General features: G+C 42.0%; 1 protein-coding gene across 1 annotated transcript in view; it reads left to right on the forward strand.

Annotated features, from left to right (window-relative positions):
• Positions 1 to 26,163, forward strand: part of JARID2 (jumonji and AT-rich interaction domain containing 2) — a 308,983-nt gene that overhangs the window by 258,269 nt on the left and 24,551 nt on the right. The window contains exons 7-12 of the mRNA XM_084619858.1: positions 1,904 to 2,921; positions 7,337 to 7,830; positions 13,322 to 13,414; positions 13,975 to 14,093; positions 14,288 to 14,358; positions 22,986 to 23,100. Of these exons, the coding sequence (XP_084475984.1) occupies positions 1,904 to 2,921; positions 7,337 to 7,830; positions 13,322 to 13,414; positions 13,975 to 14,093; positions 14,288 to 14,358; positions 22,986 to 23,100 (1,910 nt within the window). The remainder of the gene's footprint in view (positions 1 to 1,903; positions 2,922 to 7,336; positions 7,831 to 13,321; positions 13,415 to 13,974; positions 14,094 to 14,287; positions 14,359 to 22,985; positions 23,101 to 26,163) is intronic.

The following is a 26,163-nucleotide window of genomic DNA, read 5'->3' on the forward strand; positions in this document are numbered from 1 at the left end:
TAAGTAAAAAAAAAAAAAAAGGCCAGAAGGGGATGCTCAGGGTACACCCTGACCATCAGGGGCTGCCCGTATAGCTCTCCCAGTCACAGCTCGTCCAGGGAGCGAGAAACCAAAAAGACTCTTACTCAGGTCTCACGTTCAGCACTTCCCAGGTCATGGGGCAGGCTCGCAAATGCATTTTTAATTTTAATTGTAAATTAAATGGTTAATTTTTAATATACAATATAAACCCCCATTTATCTAGAACGCTCACAGGGAAACCTGAAACCATCAGGTAAACAGGTCTTCCTTAGAAGAGTCTGGCTTTGGTTTCTCTAACTGTTGGAACCATGTGCAGAGGAAAATGCTGGCTAGTTTTAAAAGGGCACCATTCCAGCTCCCAACCTGGAGAACAGCGGAGAAACTGTGTGGAGAGTGTGTGTGTATGTGTGTGTGTATATATATATATATATATATATATATATATATAATATATGTGTGTGTGTGTATATATATATATATGTATAGTACAATCCAGGGTACATAACTAAGAGGGAGGGCTTGTCTTCTAGAGGCTAGAGCAGCAGAATGGGAGTCAGAACTCCTAGGTTCTCCTTACCATTCTGCTGATTTCACTGTGTGACCTCAGCAGGTCATTTAACCTTTTCTGTGTCTCAGTATATCCAGTAGTAAAATGTGAATAATAATACTTGTCTTTATTGCCGTGGAATATGGCAATATATATGGCATATATATATATGGAATATTATGAAGTTTAATTACTTGAAAATGGTTTTGAAATACTTGGAAGGGCATTTATAGAGGTGCAAGGTATTAACTGAGTTTGGGTTAAGCATGGTTATACAGTATGTATACCCATTGTCAGTACATATATAGAAGGTCTGGACTTTGGATATTTGGGGTGGGTTTTGCATTCTCATAAACTGCTGATGCCCAGTTAATGATAAGAATTTAAGTCTGCAGTGTTTAAACTTGGCTTCCTAAACTTAGTTACTTAAATAGAAGTGACCTGGTTTTCAGAAGTTCCCTTGGAAGCCAGCGATCACTGTCCATGCTCAGCACTTCTGATGATTAGGCTGTTACTTTTAGTTTCCTAACTGGGTTTAGATGCATAACTTAAAGCACTTGAGTTGGATAATATGATGTAATAAAATATACTGTATAGAAGTAAAACTGCCCAGATATAAAACTTAAACAAGTATCTGCACGTATCAGAACTACTGTACAAACTCCTATTCTGTATTCACAACTTTAATAGAGTGCCTCCCGAAACTCAGTATACATGATAGACTGGATCCTTCATGGCCATCCTGATCTGTCGGGTACATAGTGTTTCAGAAATACAGACAAACAGATGTTTGTGTTTTGAATATAAATTTCAGATTTGTAGATTTATAAATTTCATATCCGTGAAGGAGAGGAGTGGGTGGGTATTCTGTGCACCTTCCATTGATGTTAACCAGCCATGTCCATCTCAGTAGTTATAGTAGATACAGTAGAGTGGTTAGTTCTTTTTAGTTATAGACTTAAGCATCCATCCTCATGATGCTATCTGGGACTTTACAGTAGATAAGGAATGGGGTAGTGTTCTTAATGCATGAGTCGGTGATCCTCTCCTTAAGGCAGAGGTACCTGCCTCATACTCTGTGACAGTGGGCTTGACTTTATTTGTTTTCAGTTCTGGTTTTATTTTAAAAAGTGTCCAGATCCTGCCCTTCTCTGGGTGAAACCTGTGATATGCAGATTGCCCTAAGGGGGCCATATCTTGCAGACCTCACTTAGGAGTCAGGTGTGCATGATTTGGTTCTCTGTAGGTGTCTCCATTCAAATAGTCTTTTATTAATTAGTTTTTGTTTTCTCTTTTCTTCCTTCTGCTTCCTCCACAATACTTCTGGCTTCCCAGGTTTCTAAGGTCAACGGAATCACTCGATTGTCATCTCCAGGTGCAAATGCAGCCAGTGCCAAAAAGATGAGAGAAGTCAGACCTTCACCATCCAAAACTGTGAAGTACACTGCAACAGTGACAAAGGGAACCGTCACATACACCAAAGCCAAGAAAGAACTGGTCAAGGAAACCAAACTAAATCACCACAAACCCAGTTCACCTGTTCACCATACAATCTCAGGGAAAACAGAAAGTAGCAATGCAAAAACCCGCAAACAGGTGCTATCCCTTGGAGCGTCCAAGTCTAATAATATCGCTGTTAACGGTGTCAAGGTCAATGGCAAGTTGAACCAAAAGGCATGCACTAAGGAGGTGGGGAGACAGTTGAGGGAGGGGCTGCGCAATTCTAAGAGGAGGCTGGAAGAGACAAATCACATAGAGAAAATACAGTCACCCACCAAGAAAATGAAAGGGGCGGTCAGCTTGACAGAAGCTGTGAGCAAAAAGGCAGCTGTGGAAAAGCCCTTGCTGAATGGACATGTGAAAAAGGAAATGCCAGAGAAGATTCTGGAAAGAAATAGGCCGAAAAGAGCCACTGCTGGAAAGAATACTCCAGGGAAACAAGCACATGGTAAAACTGAAAATGCCTCCTGTGAAATTCATTCTACCTCTGAAACTGAGTCCTTGCACAAGCCACACGACTCAACAGGAAAGCACGAAAAGGGTAGTAGCAAGTCTGGGTGGGCAATGATGGATGAGATTCCCATCCTTCGGCCCTCCACGAAGGAGTTCCATGACCCGTTGATATACATTGAGTCAGTCCGAGCTCAGGTAGAGAAGTATGGGATGTGTAGGGTGATTCCTCCTGCAGACTGGAGACCTGAGTGCAAGCTGAATGATGAGATGCGGTTTGTGACACAGATTCAGCACATACACAAGCTCAGCAGGCGCTGGGGACCCAACGTGCAGCGGCTGGCCTGCATCAAGAAGCACCTCAAATCTCAGGGCATTACCATGGATGAGCTCCCACTCATCGGTAAGGGCTGTGGCTCCTGCTGGTCTTTTGCTTCAGTTTATAAGCCTTGTGCAGTAAATTTTGTGCTTCATTTGATTTTGTGATTAATTGAATCCCTGTGAAACTGCAGGATGCTGGATTTTCCTCTGTTTATTCATAGACCAGGTGCCGTGCAGGTGGGTATAGTGCAGGCTTCTCCATGCTGATTCACTTAAGCACGTTAATACTGTCTAATTCTTCATTGATTTTATCTAGGGCAAAAGGCTACATAGGTCTCTCTATTCAAATTTCAAGACCCTCTCTTTTCTCCCCACTTACTTATAAAACTAATAAATATAAATATTAAGATTCTTGATCTAAAGTTACACTGGAAGTTTTTAGGAGTCTTCTGTTTACAGTTTATGGAGTGCTACTACACTAGAAAATGAATCTGACTTTTCCCATCTCCAGAATTCCTTTCAAAAGCTTTTAACAAAAAACAAACAAACACAAAACAAAACAAAAAAATCAACCAACCCAACCAAAAAAAAAGTCGTTTGAACTGACTTCTGTTTGGTTATCCAGACACTTAAGATCACAAATTTCTAGTGACCTGCAGACATTTAACAACCATTAAGTGTCAAGAATAGGCAGTAAAATGTGGTTCATTGCAAAATGGCGGTTTCATTATTTCTCCCAGCAGGTAGCTGCCATGGCTAATGCCTGAGTGAGAATTGTTTATTTAAACGAATTCTTGGTTTATGGTCTGCTGTCAGATATGACATAAGTAATAGAAAGGTGACAATGGCTTGTAAAGAACATATATGCTAGTTAAGGAAAACATTTTAATCTTTAGGAAAATTATCTTTAAATCTGCTTTTTCTAAGCAGCCTAGAAAATATAATAAATTTATCTTGGTTGCTTCAAATTTTTATTTAACATTTCTTTTTTAGTAACTTCTAACCAAGTTATAATTCGGAGACCTTTAACAGTACAACTTCAGGCACTGCTTTTGTGATTGAGGCATTATTCCCTGGGAGGCAGCTATGCACATTACTTTGTTTAAAGACCTCTCCTTTCTTTCTACCTCAAGTGTACACAACATTTTTTTCTCTGTTAAAACTTTATTTCAGTTTTCACAACATGAATACGTGAAAAGCAAGAAAATAAAAGAATTCAGACATTGCAAGATTATAATATTAACCAAGAACACCTCTGTAATGTGCAGTACAATATATCAGCAGGATTTAAGAAAAAGGAGAAAAGATTAGTATTCTACAGTACAATCCCTGAAGAAAAGTAGGATTGCTGTAATATTAGGTTGTGAGATCAAATGCTCAAAAGTTCAGGGAATTCCAAAAGTTAAGATTACTCTAGCAGCATTAAATTGATCCTTTGGCATTTGATATCTGTAATGGTTGTATGTTAATAACAAGGAGTATTAAATTCACGTTAGATTGGCAAGGGAAAGAGGAAAATACAACATGTGCAATATGGCAGTGTTAACACTCCTGATGCAACATTAACTTTTTGATTATATTTCCTGGCTCTTGTGTACCTGATCTCACAGCTTTATGATTGTTATTATTAATCTTTTCACATTTAATTTCCTATGTATTTTAAGTTTCAAATTAAAACAAAATGTTGAGGAGAAGGGGAAGAGAAATCTGAAGGTAATCAGAGCACACAGATTAAAAATATATTGGCTTCAGCAGTAGAGACTTTAAATTCTTTGAGATAACAAGTGTGCGCACACGCATATTCCTGCTGTAAGGACCAAATCCCATTTCCACTGAAGATCGTTGAGTTTTGCCATTGACTTCTTTGGGGCCAGGATTTGGCTGTAAATGCACGCCTGAAAATTTGTTTACATTTTTTTCCACTGAGCTTGCTCAGTATTGCAGTTTTCAAATAATCCCAACATTGTCAAATCAAAACAATTTTTTAAAAAACAGTCAGAGGAGAGTCCTTAGTAACCCGTGCCAAGTTTCCAATTTCAGCCATTTGCGATGAGCCCTTTTAAAAAGAAAAAAGGGGTTAAATTTTTTTCCATCAAACTTAAAATATATATTAACCCGCAGGCAGAGGCCAGTCTCTTTGGAAGTTTCACCCTAAAAATGAATGTTTCAGAAAGTTATGGCCCTGTGAAATGGAATTGTAACTGAAACCATTTAACAATCTTTAATGAGGGCAGGTGTTATGAAGCACCCACAGCAGTACAGCATACTTACTCAGTGAGAGAACTCCAGCTCTGACATTCTAAAGTAGCTTCCATCTTGTTGTGCTTGAGAACATTACATTTTTAAGCAGGTGATGAAGTGTTTTGAGATTGGTGATTTAAACAGAGCGTGCAGATATTTATGTTGTATTACAAAACCATTTAATATGAAACTGAGCCACTCATCTTTCAGAACTGAAGGGATGTTACTCAGCTTCATACAGGCCATATACCTTCCATTAGTTTGTCAACGGTGTGCATGAGCAAAAAAGCTGTGTGTTGCTTGAGTGCTATTTTTTGTGAAGGATTAAATGTAACAGAACAAAAACCTCTCAAATTTGTTTCCTTTCTCCTGTGGTGTTGCTCTCACCACCCCTCTCCTTGTAGGTGGAAGTTGCACTACTTTAACTAGGAATGGTTGCTAGATAGGACATACTTTTTCTGCCCTTTGACTTACCCTAGAGCTTTGTCACACACTTGGAAAGTCGTTGCCTATTGTTTCAGCACCAGTACTGAAACCATACTCCTGGGGTCTAGCCACGGGCATTCTGGTCATCTAACCAGTGATGTGCTATCAACATTTTAATAAGGGACTCTCCCAAAAATGGTCTGCCTCCGTTGCAGCACTGTTTAAAAACTGCACAAAAATTTTCCATGTGTCTCCAGGCATCTGAGCCTCGTCACTGAATTTGCCTCGAAGGAAGGAGCTGAAGGGTAGGGAAAAACTGTCAAGGAAGAGAATGGAGGAGATAAGAAATCTGAGGACAGCTATGAAATACTGTAAGACAGTATGGCTAATTTGCGGGAGATGCAAGCATACTGCTCAGATGCTATACTAAAGGGCATAGTAGAAGAATCTGAACAGGACAGACGGTTGACTGGGCTTGAGAGGAGGTAGCTATCATCACAGCAGTGGAGGAGTCATTTAGAATGATGATACTTCTTTCTGTTTTACAGTACTGTTTCCAAGCCATATTAAATTCACATTAGAGACTGCTAATCCTTAATGTTTCTCAGGATGGAAAGAGGAGACAAGGATGACTTGGGAGCAGTGTTGATGACAGTAATGTTGTGGTTTTAGTTTTTCCTATAGCAGTTGTCCTTATTTATGGGCAGTTTTTGGTCAGTTTGTGAACCTTTTTCTGTTGATGATTAATTCTGTCCTTTGACTAAATGTGATACTGAGGTTTTCTTTAAAATTTTTACTTTTGGATGGAAAGTTTATCATTAATTTGACTGTCTTTATGCTAGAATTTAAAAGCTTTTGTATAGTCTGTTTTTTTTCTTTGATTGAAGTTTCCCAGAAAGTAATGAATAATTCTCCTGATGATCTTCCAGTTTCCAAAAACTAATACACAGTGTAAAATGCAAATGACCATCTTTACTAAATTACTAGAGGATGCCACTCCGTGGACCCATCTGGAGCTTTTTACTTTAGATCAATCACATTTCGTCTGTTTGAGTTGACAGAAACATGTTTGTGATGCTTATGGAGATGTGAATCTCCATTTTCCTCAGTTTGTTGTCCTGGTTTTCCCTTGTTTTTGTTTACTTATGTACAAAAATGGTTTGTTAATGTTTGTCTTATATAATGCTTCATATTTTGAAAATGTTGTACAGATGTTAAAAACTCTGCACTACACCTATATAAAGCTGGTTGGGAATTTTTTTTTGCCAGAAATGCTGGTTCACCGAAACCAAAACTTTTTGTGGAAACTCAGTTTTGACTAGAAGTTCACTGGGAAGGTTTCTGAGTGGATTAAATTTCAGGGAGGGCTGGGGGTGGGGTGGGATAGAGATTGGGAGGCATGACCTCAGAATAGCTTGGTATCATTAGGGTATTCACCTTTAATATGGGAGACCTATGTTCAAGTCCCTGCTCTTAATCAGGCAGAGTTGGAGCTTGATTTTGTCAGGTGGCAACTGAACCCAAAAGGGAGGCCAAAAGTAGCTGTGGGGAGGGTTAGTGAAAATATGATCCACTTAATAATCTTGGCAATCCGAGTATTTTAGTCAGAACTTGGGCACTTTAAAAATGGAAACACTGACTGTTTGACTGTTCTATTCTGTTTTGGTATCTGCATTACTGAGGATTTTGAGAAAATAGTGTCCCACCTGAACAGAAACTGATATTATATAAGTAGTAAAGAAATGTTGAATGCAGTCTGCCAAAATTTTTCCTAACTGTTTCCTGTGTTTCCCTCTTCCCTCCCCACCACCCCACACACATGGACTCCAGGAGGCTGTGAGCTAGATTTGGCCTGCTTTTTCCAGCTGATCAATGAAATGGGCGGCATGCAGCAAGTGACTGACCTCAAGAAATGGAACAAGCTGGCAGATATGCTACGAATCCCCAGAACTGCGCAGGACAGGCTAGCAAAGCTGCAGGAAGCCTATTGCCAGTACTTGCTCTCCTATGACTCCCTCTCCTCTGAGGAGCACAAGAAACTAGAGAAGGAAGTCCTGCTGGAAAAGGAGATCTTAGAGAAGAGGAAAGGTCCTTTGGAGGGACACTCAGAAAATGCCTATAAGTTCCATTCCTTGCCCCGGTTCGAGCCCAAAAATGGACTCATCAATGGCGTGGTTCACAAAAACGGCTTCCGTAACAAGTTGAAAGAAGTTGATATCCCATTGAAAACAGGCAGGCGGCGACTCTTCGCTCAGGAAAAGGAGATCGAGAAGGAGGAGGAGGAGAAGGGAGTTCTTAGCGACTTACATAAGTGTATATATAAGGTAGTAAAGACCACTTCTGTTGATTTTCTTCTGTGAAAGCATTGACACGGATGTTCTCTGTGCTGCACTGTGGTGAGACCCAGCTGGAGTCAGCCAGTGGGCCACAGTGTTTTTCCAGCGTCAATGGCTGGATTATTAATTGCTGCAGGCAGTTTGATGAGGGGGTATTAACTCCATCCTGATTTTACTGCAGCTTGACAAACTAGAAAATGTTATTTTTGTGGATGTGCTACATAGAACACTAGTCCCCCTCCATCTATGGAGTTGGCTCTTTGTAAGAAATACTCTAAGCAATTATCCTAGCAGACACAACATTTATTTTCATTTTTTAGTGACGTTTAAAGTAACGTTCTGCTCTCTCACGCCTGTTTCTTGCCAGTTGCTCAATGAGCAGAGTACCACTCCCTTGATAGAGCCATCAAAACTAATGTAGCTAAAAATACACACGATTTAGAAAGTGCAAATTGAAATGCAAACAATATTTTCAACCATGATGCCAAATTTTGCTAAGCACAAATGGTCATAATGCTTGTTCCTCCAGCACATTTAAAATCCGTTTACAAAGGATTGTTGTCTCTTTCATTGTATTTTATTGGCAGCCTTCCACTATTGAGCAAGAATTGGCATCACAACTTGCAGTGTACTTTTTAGTTCGATTGAATTATTTAGCAGTGCTGAGAGTGAGATATACAGTACTTACTGTCTGCGGCCAGTAAGCTGCTATACCACTCCTCCCTCCCCAGTCTCTCTCCTGTCACTATGAAATGAAAACAGATAGCATTCCCAGTGTTACTGTCCGAAGTAGTTTTTGTTAAGCTAGTTAGAGACTGACTAAGCTCATGAATTGCATTTAAGAAAGTTCATTCACATTTCTTCTGCACAGCAATGCATTAGAATTTGTCAGATGAAGAGCGTACTATTCTGGGGCTCCCTTGTCACTCCCGTGTTAAAACAAACTGTTAATGATGTTTCTATCACATTAAAAGATACAAGCCTTATCTAATGGCAGCTACATTAATGATATTCCCTGTGCATAGTTAAAAGGCCTTTTTTGTACTTAATATCTTGAATTTAATAATAAATGAAACATACTGATCTTCACATACAAAACACCACCCCACTGCTTGCCAGTATAAAGTCCCCAAGTTACATTTTAGAGGGAGATGAGAGATCATACACAAAAAGAGTGAGTCTGTGCAGAGAAATATCTTAATCAGCCATTACCTGAACACTGTAATAATAAGCCTGAACCTGCTAAGTTCTGATTGCCTCATGCAAAGTGCTAAACGCTCTTAAACTCTCATTGACATGCTTTCAGAACGTTGTGGAAGGCTCTCAGGACTTCGCAATGTCAGACCCAGTATAGAATCATAGAAATGTAGGACTGGAAGGGAGCTTGAGAAGGCATTAAGTCCTTCCCCCAGCACTGTGCCATGACCAATTATAGGTTTAATAAATGTACTTTTAAAATGTACATGTGATTTAGCACGTAAACGATTAAATATTAGTGAACTTCAGGGCTGACATGATTCATGCTACCCCCATCTACCAAAAGCAGTCAAGATACAAGAACCAAACCAGACCATGAAGTCTTGAATTACAGAGTGGTACTGTAGAGAACATTGCAACGTGTTTTCTGCTTACAGCCAAACTTGCAATCCTCCTTAAAACCACACACACAGTCAGACTCAAACCTGTTTGAAAATTGGTATGGGCCAGGGTAGAATATATGATACATATTTGAGAATGTTTGCTCAAGGGGTTCCAGAGACACAGCCCCCCAAAATATGACCTCCTAGCCTTAAACTCTGGCTCTGTTACTAAAATCACAACACGTCTTGTATCTTTCTGTACAGAGGTAGGGGAAAAAACATGCAGTGAGAACTGGTGTCTAGCATCGAGAACAAGCTCTAAAAGTTAACTCTCATTTTTGTTTTTAAGATTATATTTTGTTCTTGACTCTGCAGAATGAACAGCTGCCCTGCTGTGAGTCAAGTGTGGCTCCGAGCCACAGTGTGCAGATTCCTTAGCTGAGCTGTACTATTTATGGATTAGAGATAAGGTTGTGTGGTTTCATTATGAATGAAACAGCACTTTAACTGCAGATCCCCTGGCTTGCATAAGTGTGTTTTCTGAAGGGGGGAAGGGGGGTGGCATTTCTTATCACACTAACATTCTTTTGGGGATATGTGAGAAGACCGTAAGTGAATATTTCCTAATATTTGAGTTTTGAAGCCTTATGTTCCAGAAGGGTATAGGGATAGGAAGGTCCTATTGTGTGACAGCAACCTTAGCTCAACTTTAAGAAAGGTTTTTGTAAATGAATAGATTAGGGCTGGAAAGGACCATTGTGTTCATTGGTCGTTGCCTACATTACACAGGTCATAGAATTTCACCCGGTAATTCCTGCATCAAGTCTAATATCTTGTGGTTGTATTGGGGCATATTTTTAGGAAGAGACCACCAGTTTTCCAGTACAGTTCTCACCAATGCCATATACAGAAGTACTAAAATATTTTGATAAAATACTTGAATAGTCATTGGGCCAGAGAAAGAGAGAGAGAGGGTGTGACTTTGTTGCCTGGTGACTTGAGAGGTGGGAGAACCCAGGGTTTGAGTCCCTGCTCTAATGACTAATTATTTATACAAAGTGAAACTGCTTCAGCAGGAGATATTGATACCCCCATCCCAGAATAGCCAACAGTCTGGTGGTTAGGGCACTCACCTGGGAGGGAGAGACTGGGTTCCAGTCCCTGCTCTAGAGCTGGGATCAAACTTGGGTTTCCCACACCACCACTACCTCTTCCTTCGCATGCCTAACTCCCCTGGCGAGTCTAGCAGGAAAAAAATCTGGGTTTGGATGTTTTGTTTGGATAATGACAAAACAATTAGTTTAAACTAAAACAATTAACTAAAAATGGCACAAACTCATGAAATGTTTGGTTGACCTGAATTTGGGTTTTTCAGCAAAAAAAAATGTCTGAAAAATTTCATCTAGCCGTAGTCTGGGCACTCCTGACCTGAGTTCATTTTCAGGACTCTTACCTTTTTCTTTTCTCTCCTTAATAGTAATGTAGGTAGAATGAAGTATCACAATATAATTTTGCCATTCAGCTATTCTTCTGTTAAGGCTCTTTACTGCTTCAAAGATTTTGCTTAATACTTCTAAGTTCCTAGAGGATCCTTAGTATCAACTGTTCAGATCTTCTCAGGGGCCTCAAAAGGTGTTTTGCACTTCAGTAATAATTTTGTATTGTGAGTCTATTTTCAGCCAGCTCCATTTTAGAGTGCAAAGCCTTAAAATATTTTCTCTTAATGATCCTCAAGAAAATATTGTCATATTTTTCATGTAGAAAGCTCATCAGCCTTTATATATTTTGTGACTTTTGGGCCGAGGTGGAGGATATGAAATTTTTTGATTGAGAAAATCAAGAACTTCAATCTTTTTAATAATTCTGTCCACTATTGTATGTAGGTTTCTTCCCTATGATAGGGCAGCCGCCATCTCAGAATTTGGAGGACATAGTTAATTTTGGAGGATCAGTCCTGAATCCTATTCTCTTTTGTATGACAAAGTGGCAGGCAAATCTTCTTAAACCTAAAAAGCTTCTATAGAGCATTCGTTAGCAGCTTGTCATCAGGGAAGTATATGTACAAGTTTGAAGACTGTAGGAGCAGAGCGATTTGAGGATTTGTTTTCAAAGCCTGCCTCCATAAAAGATTCACAAGGGCAGTAAAAGATGAAGGAAATTGCTCATTGTATCACAGACCATCCAACTTAGAGATTTATGAGAGTCTGGGGCCCTGGGCATTTTACAGACTTCTTGTAGCAGCTAATTGCCCTGCATTCAGTTTAAAACCAAACAAAAACAAAATGTTAGGACCATTGATGTTTTAGCAACAGACTTAGTCTCTTATAGGAAAAAGAAAACAACAACAAACTGCTGTGTAATTGTCCCTGGTTTACTCTTGGGTAGAGTTCTTGCTCAAAGTAAGCAGAAATACAGTCTTAGCAATTTAGCAGATCATGTTTCACCATTTAAAAAAATAAAAACAAAATAATCCAACTAATTAAATGTTCATTTACCAGAAGTTTAGATCCGGAGGGGGTGTGGAGTTGGTTCTTAAGTTTTCCTTTATTTTTTGAGAGGAAGAGGGTTGGCAAATGTGAGGGAAGGTAATTTGGTGTCAGAGGAAAGAGAGAGGTAGATATGGGGACAAGGGATAGACTTCATGTTTGTAAAGCAGGAATTCCTTTTTAACTTCCTTTTTAACATTTCTCTTGTACATAGCCTGGCCTAGTACAATCAGTACATATCACATTGGCTAGACCAAAATATTGCAAGGTTTGGTGGCAGGGTGCTGTCATCCTTCACATCCCTTAGCTTTCAAGGTTATTTTCTTAGTTTAGAGTGATGGAAGAACTTGAAACCTAAATAGAGGCTGCATTTTCACCAGAGGGTATAGGCAGGTTCCAATGTCCCCAAGCCTTAAAGGGGGGGGCATGTTTCCTGTCTCCACACAGTCTCTTTTCTTGTAAGCCTTAACTTGGTCTCAGATAATACTAACATAAAAACACTTTTAAGGCTTATTTTACACATTTCCAAATTTCAAACTTTGGATCATACACTGAGAACTTGACCACCGTATTTTACTGAGATCTTTGGCAACCTGGTTGCAGATATACAAAGGGCTGGTGCTATGTCTTCCTATGGATCTCTCTTAGATTGAAAATGTGTTTATTATTATATGTTTGTGTGAGCATCTAATATATAAGAATAATATACATGTAAAAGAATATTCAGAAGTTTGCTAAGTGTTGTATAGAACAAAAATAAGACAGTTCCTTGTCCCAACCAGCTTACAATCTAAAGGACATCATGCAGACAAAGTAGTGGAGGAAGGAAGCAACACACATTTTATTATTTTGCTTTTGTAAACCCCCTGCCCCTCCATACCAATCCCTGGTCTTCATAATATTGTTATTGAACCATGCCTTGCTGCCTTGTTGTTGTACATGCAATTACTGAATATAAAGTATAACTTAGCTCCGAGTCATCCTTTTTGTGTCCTCCTGTTCTCCATGTAGTGCATGTTCTATCATGAACAGCATCTGTTTGCACAGAAAAATAGGTTAAATGAGGTTAAAACACTTTTCCTAAAAAGAGAGACCTTAAAAATGGAAACTGACTTGGTGGAAGTTTTAAAATGACATCTGCATAGGCTCACTTGCTGTATCAGCTGCTGCTCGCCATGATAAAAGCTGGAGTTCCCTACTGCTTTTAATGGCATTTGAGATACTTGCTTCAGGAAGAAATGTATATTAGATCAATGGACTCTGTTGTACCTATTCTTAGAGAACATTCTGTCCCTTCCCCTCTCCTGGTCTTGGGCTGAGGAAGGTAAGGTTTGCACAGTAAATAACACTGGAGGTGGGGGGCGAAGGTACCATTTTTATTTTCACTTTTAATCGTGCTCTCTTGATTCACAGGGTAGGTCTGTTTCTTTAACAACCTTTTACCGGACGGCAAGAAACATCATGAACATGTGCTTCAGCAAGGAGCCTTCGGTAGCTGAAATAGAGGTGAGGGGCAAGAGAGCACTTAGGGATGGGAAATCTTTCCCTATGGAGGATTTAGGGATGGCTCTGCAAAGTTAAATCACAAAGTGGCACAGTAGACTGCTTGAAGGTGTCTGATGCAGGAAGAGAATGAAGATGTTGTCTCTGCTCTTCCTTTTGACATTACTTAATATCTTCAATAAAGGTACTGACAAGTTAAAGACAGGCAGGAGGGTTGGTTGGTTTTGTGGTTGAAGCACCAGCATGGGAGTCAGGGGATTGGAGTTCTGTTCTTGTCTCTGCGAAAGTCTTCCTGTGTGAGTTTGCACAAGTCACTTAAGCGCTCTGTGTCTCAGTTTTCCCCATCTGTAAAATGGAAATAAACAGTCTTCAAAAGGGATGTTAAGTCTTAATTCATTGTTATTTTTAAAGTTCTGTATATCTGTCTCTAAGAGGAGATGTTTTGTTGGAGCAACACTGAGTGTATCAGTGGACTGTAACCTTCTGTTAATTGGTGAACATTTAAAGGAATTTTCTCACTGTCCGTTGGACTAAAAATTTACTACTGCCTTCTTCTGCTATAGCAAGAGTACTGGAGGTTAGTGGAACAGAAGGATTGCCATGTAGCAGTGCACTGTGGGAAAGTGGATACCAACACACATGGGAGCGGCTTTCCTGTTGGAAAATCTGAACCATTCTCAAGGTAAAGTTAGATAAATAATCTGGATTTGTATGGTATTTTGCCTCTTATGCTACAGTTATTCTATTCAGCACAGAATCCATATAAGACTATAGGTCAAAACAATGACTACAAATGTTTGAGATGAGGAGCAACTTTAAGACCAGTTTGTTTTTAATGCGGACGCATAATAATGTGTGTATCACTTCATTCAACAGGCATGGGTGGAACCTTACAGTCCTTCCTAATAATACAGGATCCATCCTGCGACACCTTGGTGCTGTGCCTGGTAAGTAGATCCCCCCCAGCGTTCTGTGTGGTATTAGGAGTCAACAATTTTGGCAGTATCTGGAGTGGGCAGAATCAATTCTGTTTTGCTTTTTGTTCTGTGCAATTTTTACTGGAGAAGGCCACGTGTGTACCCACTGTTTAAAATTACAGAGGTGCAAGTGGTATTGTACATTTTAATGATTGGCATTGTCATGGCTACTGGGCGAACTGTGCCTTAGACCCCATTCTGTCTCTCTCGAGTGCCCACCTTACATGGTAAGCCTGGCTTTCTGCACCTCACTCTGGGTGGAATCATGCAGCCCAACCACTCTTAGATTGGCTTTGTGGGCTGCAGCCCCTTGGTTTCTAACCATGTTAATGACACAGGCCCAATTTGGTTTTGACATGTGAGAGTTTCACTTGGGGAGCCTGTCACAGCATATGTTTCCAGTGACACAGAAACGGCGTCTGCAAAACAAAGTATTATTTATTCATTCCTCAAAGGTACAAAGCATGTAGAGCAGAGAGTAAAACAATAAAAGGCCTACACTTATGCCTTAAACTTTCCTTGGCTGCTTGTGTAGGTACCTCTCAGCCCAGCTAATTCCCTCTGTAGCAGGGAGAAGCACACTGCCCTGCTGCAGCATGTTCCCCGTCTCTGTGCCTCAATCAGTCTGTCAGCTTTCCCCGACATATCTTGAAGAGCAACCTCTCTTGGCTCAGCAATCCCCTTCTCCCATCCCTTTTCTAGGGTCTCTGAGATTTAGGACTCCCTAGGGTTCCAATCTTTTCGCCTTGGGAAGAGCAACCCATTCCAGCCAGGAGGGAGCCAGACAAGGGGTATTCTGCAATTGATAGATTCCGCGCTTCAGAGCCGTCTCTTTGCCATTGTTTTGCTTCCTGGTTGTTTTCCCCTTTACAACTGCCTTTGATTTAACTCCTGGCCTTCAGGCAGGATAGTGTCACCCAGATAAACTGAGGGTCATATGATATCTATAAAAAACAATGCAAATGTGTCCCAGTTCTCCACAGGGATACCCAAAAAGCCTCCACTTGTTGCAGTATTTATAAGCATATTGGGTGGGGACATGATTTCCAATTTATCCTCAATCTGTTCTTTGAAATGGGCACTTTTCCTAGATCTAGACAGGTGCTGATTTGTTTTCTAACCCATATGGATGGACATTGCCTTGGAGTATTTTGTGTTTCAAGGCATAAAAAGCGATCTGTACGTTTAGAATTGATGAACAGTTGGGGTGATATACCCGTGGGCACTTACTTCTCCTTGTAATGTCCCTTTTAGTTATTACTTGTACATCTGTGTCAACGTTTTGCCTCAGAGTGATGAATGATTGAGATATTGCTTCCGTATTTATAGAATCTAGAACGCAGTGCTGGGTAAAATAATGACAAAATTTACTGTGAATATTCATTAGGACTTCATTCAAGTTTTAGTGGTTTAAAAAAAAGTGCACTGAAAGCAGAATTCACAATCACATATACAAATATCCGTGTTGGAGTACTATCACAGTCAGAGAACAAATACAGTTTCAAGTGACTTATTTGACCTATCAAAACTAACCTTGAATTTTGGGTATTGATGATCAATCCATAAAGTAGAAAATTAAAAAAGATATTTGAGTAACTAATAAATTCAAGGCCATTGCTATAGCCTGGTAGATATTTTATGACCTGAAAGAGTCTAAATTTGTTTAATCTATTATTCTTTGTGAATTATTCACTCTGCTCTGGTAGAGACAGAAAATTTTTCTTCAAGATGCATTGTCCATATATATTCCACTCTTGGTGCACATGTGCCCAGTACTCAAGTCTGGATTCTCTTGGCCAGCAGTGTCTGTTGAGGTCGTGCTTCTGATGGAGGATGTAAAGAGTAGGACAGCCCCAGCTGCCTCTTGCTTCCTTCTTACCTCCTTTGGCTATGAATTGGAACTTAGTGTCCAAGTCTCTTTGCTCCACTGTGAACTATGTAAATAGTTAATGATTAGCTTTAGTGTTAGTATTTGATCTCATTTCTTTTCTTCCCTTTTTGTAAGGAAACTGGTTTCTGCTTGCCTGGGAGGGTAGGGGGATCACTCTCTCTGGGTCTGGCTACACTGCACCGAGAGGTGTTATTGCAGCAGGGGTGGCATGCCCATGCTAGCTTTACTCTTGCTAGCACAGCTAAAAATAGCAGTGAAGGTATGGCGACATGGGCTGCAGCATGAGCTAGCAATCCAAGTATGGTCCCCTGTGGGCTTGTACAGCTCATGTTGCCACATCTCCACTGTTATTTTTAGTGGCCTAGATTTAAGGGTATGCCTATGTGTGCTGCAGTCACCCCTCGGACTGCAGTGTAGACATACACTATGACTGAACAATCCAGCCTTCAAAAGCTGCCCTTTGTGCAAGGCTGTCATGCCCCTAATTGATGGGCACACCAGATGAATATTGTGTCTGGTAAGGGGCACATTACAGAGAGATGTGCCATCTGTAGATCCTTTTCAAAGAGAACCCAGAGAGCTAGGGAGTCTTGCTTAATAAAGACATTTCTTTTGGAGAAATCTGTGTTCCTTCTCAGGCTCCAGGATGCTCAGGGCGGAAACCTCTGAGCAGTCATCAGCTACTCATGGGGCTGAAGTTCCTGTTTCTAAAGGTTATTTCTCCTTGTCTGGTAAAATGTCAGGTGATGGAAGAAAGACCACAAGGTTCATAAAGAAAAGAGATAGAGATTGCTCCTCACCAGGTCCTTCACATTAAGAGCCACAAATTGTTTCTAGTCTCAGAGGTCAAGGGTGACACAGGCCCCCAAACGGTCCCACTGGCACCCATTCAGGCACAAGTCTTCATGCCCCAGGACTGTCTTTTGTCGTACTGCATAAATGCCTGGTTCTGACTCCTCAGCATCAAGGCTCCTGGTTCCAATGCAGTCTACTTAATTTGACTTCAGTGCTAACATATGCACTACCAAAATCCAATACAGCATCTAAAGACGTGTTGGTCTCCTTGACACCAAATTCCCCACTACTAGTGGTGGGGAAGGTGCCTCCTCCAAGAACCAACAGCTGTCCTGACACTGATACTGCATACATCTACAGTACCAGCCAAAGCACGTTCCATGGGGGCTTCCAGCACACCAATTGGTACAGCTCCTGTTCTGGAGGAATATGCTGCATTTTCCTAGTCTGAAACCACTAGGGGAGGTTTCACGAGGTTGTTCCTTTTCTAGGTATTCAGATAGTTCACACCTGAGAGAATGTCATGGGTTCCTTCCTATTACCACAGACACAGAAGTTCAAGAAGGGATATTATTCTTTGATACCCTATCCCTTGATTATCTGCCACTTTTGCCTACCAGCACTGTTGGCCTTATAGGGCTCCAAGGGAAATGTATCATGCTAAAAGGCCTGCGTCAACATGGGGCATTACAACTAGACCAACTGCTCCACTACCTGCAGAACAGACTGGTCAAGGCTCAGATGAGGAGACCCAGACAGAAGACCATCCTGCCCTAGTCCATATATCCTCAGCATCACTGGATGAGGTGGAAGTTACTGAGTGATTAGCTTCCACCCCAGATGTCTACAAGACATTCCACGACCAACACTGAAGAGAGCAGACCATTGCTACTAAGTTCCCGTCCAGGGACTTGAACAATTTTTGACAAATCCTACATCGGGTTCATTAGCGGTTACAAAAGGTCTCGGGAATCAGCAAAAATCAACACCAATGACCAGTAACCCAAAAAATTAGATGTATTTGAAGAAAAGAATTCTTCAACATTTAGCCTCCAAATGAGAATCATCATCATCATCATCCCCCCAAAGCCTTGTTGGGATTCTATGACCAAATTTATAGACAAGTTTCCCCAAGACCACGTATTATCATAGTTGAGAGTCAGCTCATGGCATGTATATCCCTACAGGCAGCCCTGCATGCTGCAGATACAGCCTCTAGAGCAGGGGTTCTGAACCTTTTTCTTTCTGAGGCCCCCCTCAACATGCTAGAAAAACTCTGGGGCCCAGCAGGGGGCCATCCGGACCAGAGGTGGGACCCTGGGGCATAGGCGTAGTTTGACTTCTATTTGGGGGATGGTGGGGAAGGGCAGGCAGGGCTTGGGCCATCTCTGCCCAGCAGGGTCCAGGGAGGGAGTGCCACCTCCAGCCCCCTGACTCACCTTATCAGGCCACTCACCTGTTCGGGGCTGTGTGCCGGTAGCTACTGCCCGAGGGATCTGCTGGGTCCGGAGCTGCCTGGGCAGCTCTGACTGGCTGCATGAGCAGTCAAAGGAGGCTGGGAGCTGAGGAGCAGACGCAACCCCAGGCACCAGCAGCAGATGGGGAAATGCCGTGGCTGCCCACTCCATGGCACCATCAGTCAGAGGAGCAGTTGCCCCTCATTGCCTGGCTCTGTCTTCCTGCCTCGGATCTGGCCAGAGGGTGGGGCATGAGGGAGAGGAGGAGGTTGGGGGCTGGGAGGGTGGAGCTGCCCCCAGGACTACCCCACTCTGGTTCAGGCACTGCAGCTTGGGGGACAACACTCTTGTGCCCCTCAACTCCGCCCATCGGCTCAAAATTTCTGTCCATGGCAGCGGGGCTTCAGCCCTGCCGCTCCTGGCTTCAGGAGGATGGAGGAGCTCGGGGTTTCAGCCCTGTGCTGCTCCCCTCTTCAGCCCCATGGGGGGCACTGGGTTTCCGTGGTGGGGCTCCGCAGCCCCCCCTGAAAGGGCTCGTGGACCCCTGGTTGAGAACTGCTGCTCTAGATTATAGCCACCTCAATTGCTATGAGGAGATTCTCCTGGCGCCACAATTCAGGGATCCTTAAAGAAGCTCAAATAACAGTTGAGGATCTCCTCTTTGAGGAATTTGAACTTGTTAGTGTGAAAACAGATGAGACCTAAAGGCCTCGTATGCCACACTGAGATTTTAATGCTAACCATGATAGAGGCAATCCTTTTACCCTTAATACAGGCAGCCTGGAAACACCTAGGAAATGTCTGAAATTTCCCAGAAGGAAGTCATCAGGATCCACATCACCCTCTCTGCTGATCAACCTCAGTCGACATAAAGGCAGAAGATTTGACTTCTTGATCTAAAGCAAACCCCTTTGGCTCTTCCAATTATATCCCCTTCATTTGGGAATAATTTATTTCATGAATGGGTCCTGGAGCACCAGCAAAATCGACCGCTGGGGTCTTGCAAACTGAAATGTTATTCCATCCAGTTCCAGACCCTCCCCAATCCGCCTTTCTCATCCCTATTCAGGGACCCCTCTCATTGAAAGCGTGCTATATCAGAAGGTGCAGTCACTTCTCAGTCTTGGAGCAATGGAAGAAATTCATCAAGAACACAAGGGAAAGGGATTTTACTCTCATTATTGTCTGATTCCCAAAAAGAAAGGCAGTGGGCAACCCATTCTGAACCTCAGACAGTTGAACACCTTCATCTGCAAGCTCAAGTTCAGGATGGTGACTCTGGCCTCCGTAATTCCATGCTTAGATCAGAATAACCGGTACATAGCTCTCGACTTCCCGGACGCTTACTTTCATATAGCTATCCCACCTGCCCACAGAAGATATCTCAGGTTTCACGTGGGCAATTGCCACTAGTAGCAAAGGTCATCACCATTCAGCCTACCAACAGCATGAAGGGTATTCATAAAATGGTTGCTGGTGGTGGCCACTTACCTCAGGAGACAGGTAGTCCAAGTTTCCCATATTTTGATGACTAGCTCATTCATGAGAAGGTGCGCCAGCAAGTAATAGACTTCATTTAACAGACTCTGCAACTGTTCGCCTCTCTAGGCCTAAAAGTAAACAAAAAGAAGTCAATACGGACTCCAACACAAAAATTAGAATTTATTGCAGTCATGCTGGTCTCCCTAATGGTGATGGCTTGTCTACCACCAGAGAGTCCAAGTCATATTAGACCTACCTGTCGACCTTCATGTTTACCACAGGATATCAGTGAGAACTTTTTTGACTGCTGGGACACATGGCCCTTGCAACTTTGTAATTCAGCCTGCCAGACTTCTGTTGCATGCAAGGGTGTTTGAGATCTGTATTATGTATCAGCTAAGCTAACATTACCTGTCCATCCTAATACATGTTCCACCAGAAGTCCTGTCATTAAATTGGTGGAAGGGGCCCTTCAAAGTCTGCAATGGGACAACCATTCTCCCCTTCACTACCATCAAAAACATTGGTGACAGATTCCTTTACTTTTGCATGGAAAGCCCATTTAGATGATCACAAACACAAGCCACATGGACTCCTCAGGAAGCAAGTCTCCACACAAATGTCCTGGAGTTAATAGCCATTTTATGTAAACAAGCATTGGGGCATAAGGCCGTCTCCTTCATGTTAAGAGGGTGTACATGTTTGGAACTTTTGTATCCATCATGAAATTACTCTGAAGGCTGTTCCTCTCCCAGGAATACAGAATGTGCTGGCAGATCACCTTAGTGAGCAGTTTTCAGACACCCGTTACAGGTTGATAGGTTACACTTGAGAGAGAGGTCTTATGTTGTCGTCATTCCAGCATACACCTCTTTGCCAAAAGAGCAAAAAGGAAATGTCAAAATTTCTGGTTTGGACGGTGACTAAGTCAGGGGTCATTGCCTGATGCATCTCTAATTTCACGGTCATCAGGTCTCCTATGCGCTTACCCTCCAATTCTGTTCATCCCCAGTGCTTTCAGGAAGCTCAGATGGGACTCTGCCATAATGATCATGGTAGCTCCAGCATGACCAAGACAGTTCTGGTATCAGGCCTGAAGAATCTCTCCATTCAACCATCAATACACATAGCTCTCCAACCAGAGGTCATAATATGGAGGCACAGCCAAGTCCATCATCCCATATTCCCTACACTTCACAGCATAAATACTGGCTGACTGACTTCAGTAGAAATAAGCTGCTCATCTGCAGTACAAAGTGTCCCTGTCCACAGCAGAAAAGACTCTAGCAGACATACTTATGCTGCTAAATTGAAGAGATTCATGATCTGGTCATAACACCACCAGTTATCACCATCTCAAGCAAAGATTCTAGACAGACTGGAATTTATCTCCTGAATTTAAAGAACTCTGGACTATCTGTGAACTTGTTAAGGGGTCATCTAGCAACCATCTCAGCTCTCCACTGTCCATTGCAAGTGGCTTCTACATTCTCACACCTCACAGTGGCCAGATTCTTATGAAAGTTAGAGAACCCCCCCTTCTTGGGATCTAATTGTTCTCAGAGGGTTAATAGGCCCACCTCTTGGACCTTTCAACACAAGTTCTTTTTCATCTTTCCATAAAACCAGCCTTCCTGGTAGTGATAACATCAGCCAGAAGAGAGGGGGAGATACAGGCATTGATGTCAGGGCCCCCATATCTATCTGCCTTTCATTTAAATCACGTTATTCTCCTGCCTCTATTTTTCTCTCTCCAAAATACATTAAAATAAAGCAAAAATAACGAGGAATCCTCGTGGCACCATAGAGACTAACAAATTTATTTGGGCATAAGCTTTCATGGGCTGGAACCCACTTCATCAGATGCATGGAGTGAAAATACAGGAGCAGGTATTAATACATGAAAGGATGGAGGTTGCTTTACTAAGTGTACCTGCTCCTGTATTTTCACTCCATGCATCTGATGAAGTGGGTTCCAGCCCATGAAAGCTTATGCCCAAATAAATTTGTTAGTCTCTAAGGTGCCACAAGGACTAATCGTTATTTTTGCTGATACAGACTAACATGGCTACCACTCTGAAACGTATTGAAATAAAGTGAGGCTAAGCTCCACACTCTAGATGTCCGAAGGGAGTTTTAATTCTCTATAGACAGAACTAAGCCATTTAGGGTATTCCCTTGATTTTTCATAATCTGTGGAGAGAGGATTAAAGGACAAGCTATTTCAAACAAAGACTTTGATACAAACTTCTATAGACTGGTAAATATAGCTCTATCAAGGAAGGTCACAGGTCACTCAAGTAGAGTGCAAGCAACCTCAGTTGCTTCTTTGAGAAACATTCCCATCCTAGACGTTTGTAGGGCAGCTGTTTGGGAGTTCAGTGTGTACATTTACCCAGCATTAATCTATCATGGAAGTGAGAACTTTGGCTATCATACACTCATTTTTTAGGTAGACTGCAGCACCCATCTCCACGGATCTAGATCACTTTTTGTGAGTTATCAACAGTGCAATATATATGGAAAAGCGGTTGGCTTACTTATAGTAACTGCTTCTTTGAGATGTTCTCCATATATAATTTCACAACCTGTCCTTGTTTCCTGCTACTACAAAGTCTGATAATATCTGGATCCTGTATTGATGAAGGAACTGAGGGGTGGGTAGGGCTGACCTTGGTGGGAGGCACAAAGACATTCAGGGTGCAGGCATGGCCCCAACAAACACTGCTGGCCAGGATAATTCAGACTCAAGTGCATTGGATGCATGTGCACCAAGAGTAGACTCTATATGGACAACATATCTCAAAGAACCACAGTTACTGTAATGTTAGTGACCATTTCATTTAAAACTCCTGAGTCAACTCAATGGAGAAGCAGGCTTTTCAGCTGAAATGCGCTCCAAAACTGTCTTTTATTTATTTTTAATTGACATTCTAATCCATTAAAGTTTATTTTTAATTCCTGTATTTTAGGAGTGACAATTCCTTGGCTAAGTATTGGCATGGTCTTTTCTACCTCATGCTGGTCTCGAGACCAAAATCACCTTCCATACATTGACTACTTACACACTGGTGCTGATTGCATTTGGTGAGTATCCCTGCGGTTTGTCCCATTACTTGGAGCCCCAATGGCTCTCGGTAGGAAGATTAGAAGCTACTGCAGTACGGCTACTGCATTTTGCCTGAATAATTCACATCAGGAAATGAAGTTTCTGTGATTACAAATTTAATGGGAAAGTCTATCAAATTTCTTGACAAATGGTATGGTATAAATTAAGTGAAAAACCCCTTCTAAAGGAAAGGGGTTTAATATTTCTTCTATTCTCTGTTTTAGGCTATTTAGCAGCAACCCATTTCTGCCTTGTGTAGATTTCACTCTGCAGAATGTTTCTGAGTACCTGGAATCTAAATGACAGCTAGTCAAGGCAGGATTTCCTTAAACTGATGTGTAGAGAGAGTTATTCAAGCCAGCTATATATTCTCATTTTTAAGGTGATTGATCCCATCTTTCTGCTAAACTGTCCCCACTCTTCTACTTAACAAGATAACTTGAGACTCTGTAGGTACCAAACCACATATACCATATATACTCGATCATAAGCCAGTTTGTTTATAAGCTGACCCCTCCAAGATGGATAAGTAAAAATGGTAGAAACTGTATGACCCTTTCATAAGCCGACCCTATATTTCACGGGTTGGCAAGCTTCGGCTCCCGGCCCGTTAGGGTAAGCCGCTGGTGGGTAAGGACATTTTGTTAATCTGGAGCATTCGCAGGCATGGAGCCCCTCAGCTCCCAGTGGCTGCAGTTTGCCATTCCCAGCCAATGGGAGCTGCGGGAAATGGTGCTATTTCTCGCAGCTCCCATTGGCTGGGAACAGCAAACCGCAGCCACAGGGAACTGAGGGGCTCCATGCCTGCAGATGCTCCAGGTAAACAAAACAACAATGTATGAGATATTCAATTCAGTGATTTCATAGAATTTAAAATCATCAGATTTTGGTGTAGACCCATTTATAAGCCGACCCCCGCTCTTTGATGCTTCACTTTTTTACCAAAAATATTGGGCTTATGAACGAGTATATACGGTATATTTTTAATTTGTACCCAGTGATACCTGCCTTTGAAGCCACATCCTTCTAACATTTTGATGTGGATGGTTGCGAGTCTGTAACTTCTTATAGCCACATTTTGTGTTTTGTGGGCACCTGTTGCAAATAGGTTTAAAACATGCTCACACATCTGCTTGGAGGTGACTGCTGCTTACTGTAGTCATTACACAATATTGCTCAGATTGTAATGGAAATACAACAGCTGATAGTGAAATCACTGGAAGCAGATGGTGCCAGAATTTAATATACTTACCTGTGTTATTCCTGTAGTACGATCTTATCCTGAAAGGATCTGCTCTACAATAAGAACAGTATAAGCAGCTAAGCTTGTAGACCTTGAGTAAACAAAAATATCATAAAGTAATTAAGAAACCCCTTGATTATAACACTTTAATGCATGGAGGCTGAATTATAATGGCTAATGATGCCTGGCACATACCACACACAGTACTTTAAAATGCTTTATAAGATTTCAAGAAAACCAAACATACAGAGATGTTTAGTTACCCTCTTAATTACTAATTAAAATTATTTAAACTCTTATCAGTATTAATGATGCTAAGCTTGAGTTGTGGTTCTGTGCCAAGTTGTGTGAATACAGGTAAATGCCTTATGTCACAGCTAAATTCCCTAACAGGATTTGGTCCCCATTGTCCTAGGAACAAACTTAGAATAAGAGGCTGTCCATGTGATGAAGAGCTTACAGTCAGTCTAAGACAAGACAGATCCATAACTGGGGAAAGAGACAATATACAATCAGAGTGAATTGTAATGGCTTGCAAATGTCATGTGAATTCTATTAATTTTATAAAAATATTTTTTTGGGGGGAGGGGAGATGGGAGAGGAGGTTGTTTTTCACATTTTATTATAGGCAGAGCTGGAGGCGCACACTCTACAGTTAAGGTTGCCTAAGACACTGTTTTTGGTTGTGTATAACTTTACCAGACTAACTGTTTGGCCTGATATTTTCCATGCTAGCTGTCAGCCCCAAGATAAATTTCTTTGGAAAGTTTCAGCAATAGCAATGAAGGTGCTTCCAAGAATCAGATTAGGGAAAAGTACATTGTTTTGCAAGCGTTAAAAAAAAAAAAAAAAGAAAAGAAAAAAAATCTTACATTCTCCTATTTTTTCAAGAAGCTCTAGCACCTCCATGCTTTTAGCAGTGATTTCATATTTGGCAGGGCATGACCCTAGTGTCAGGGATGTGCCTGTTGCTGTTCCCATGAAAATCCACCCACCTTTCGCTGAGTTGTAAGCCTCTGAAAATTGCCATTTGTACATGCTCAGTAGAGAGATGGAGACTGACAATTTAAATTCCATCCACACTGAACGTGCTCTAGGCCTAGGCTGAGGACTTTACCTGCAATTGCTGCTCCTAGCCACCAGGGGCTGTTGTGGCACCAGATATAAAAACTGAGAGCTGAGGTGCGTCTCTCCTGTGCTCTCAGTTCATCTCCTTCTACCATGGTCCCCAAATTTTTTTCAATGGTGTCTTTCCCCATCCCCGGTCTGCGTCCCCTCACCCCCGCAGCCAGGTGGGGGAATGAGTCTGGTCAGGGAGAGGGAGCTGTGCTCTGGGGGAGGGGGTGCTGCTGGTAGATCTCTTGCCGGAGCCGTCTCCAGGCTCCTGCAGCTCTTCCCGCTCCCTCCCCTGATGGCGGAGGCCAGTTACTGTGGGTAACTGGGCTTTTAGTGACTGGTCAGCAATGTTGACCGGTCACTGCCCTGTCCCTTCTGGTCGAAAACCAGACACCTGGCAACCCTAAGCCAGGGCCACAGCTGGGAGCCAAGACCAGGAGGGGAGCCGTGGCTGGGACTGAGCCTAGGGCCAGAGCAGGGCTGGGTGGCACTCCCTCCCCACCTCCTGGGGAGCTGGCCCAGGTCCACCTCAATCCCCCACCCTGGATGTTCCTCTGTGCCACTTTGGGGGGGGGGTGTACCCCACAGTTTGGGAACCACTGTCCTACTGGCACCCAGCTAGTATTGAGGAGAAGGGAGTACCCTAACTCAGATGCTGAGTGGTGAAGAACAGAGTTGGGGT

This window comes from Lepidochelys olivacea (assembly GCF_965140295.1).
Source record: "Lepidochelys olivacea isolate rLepOli2 genome assembly, chromosome: 2".
In the NCBI taxonomy this organism is placed as follows: domain Eukaryota; kingdom Metazoa; phylum Chordata; order Testudines; family Cheloniidae; genus Lepidochelys; species Lepidochelys olivacea.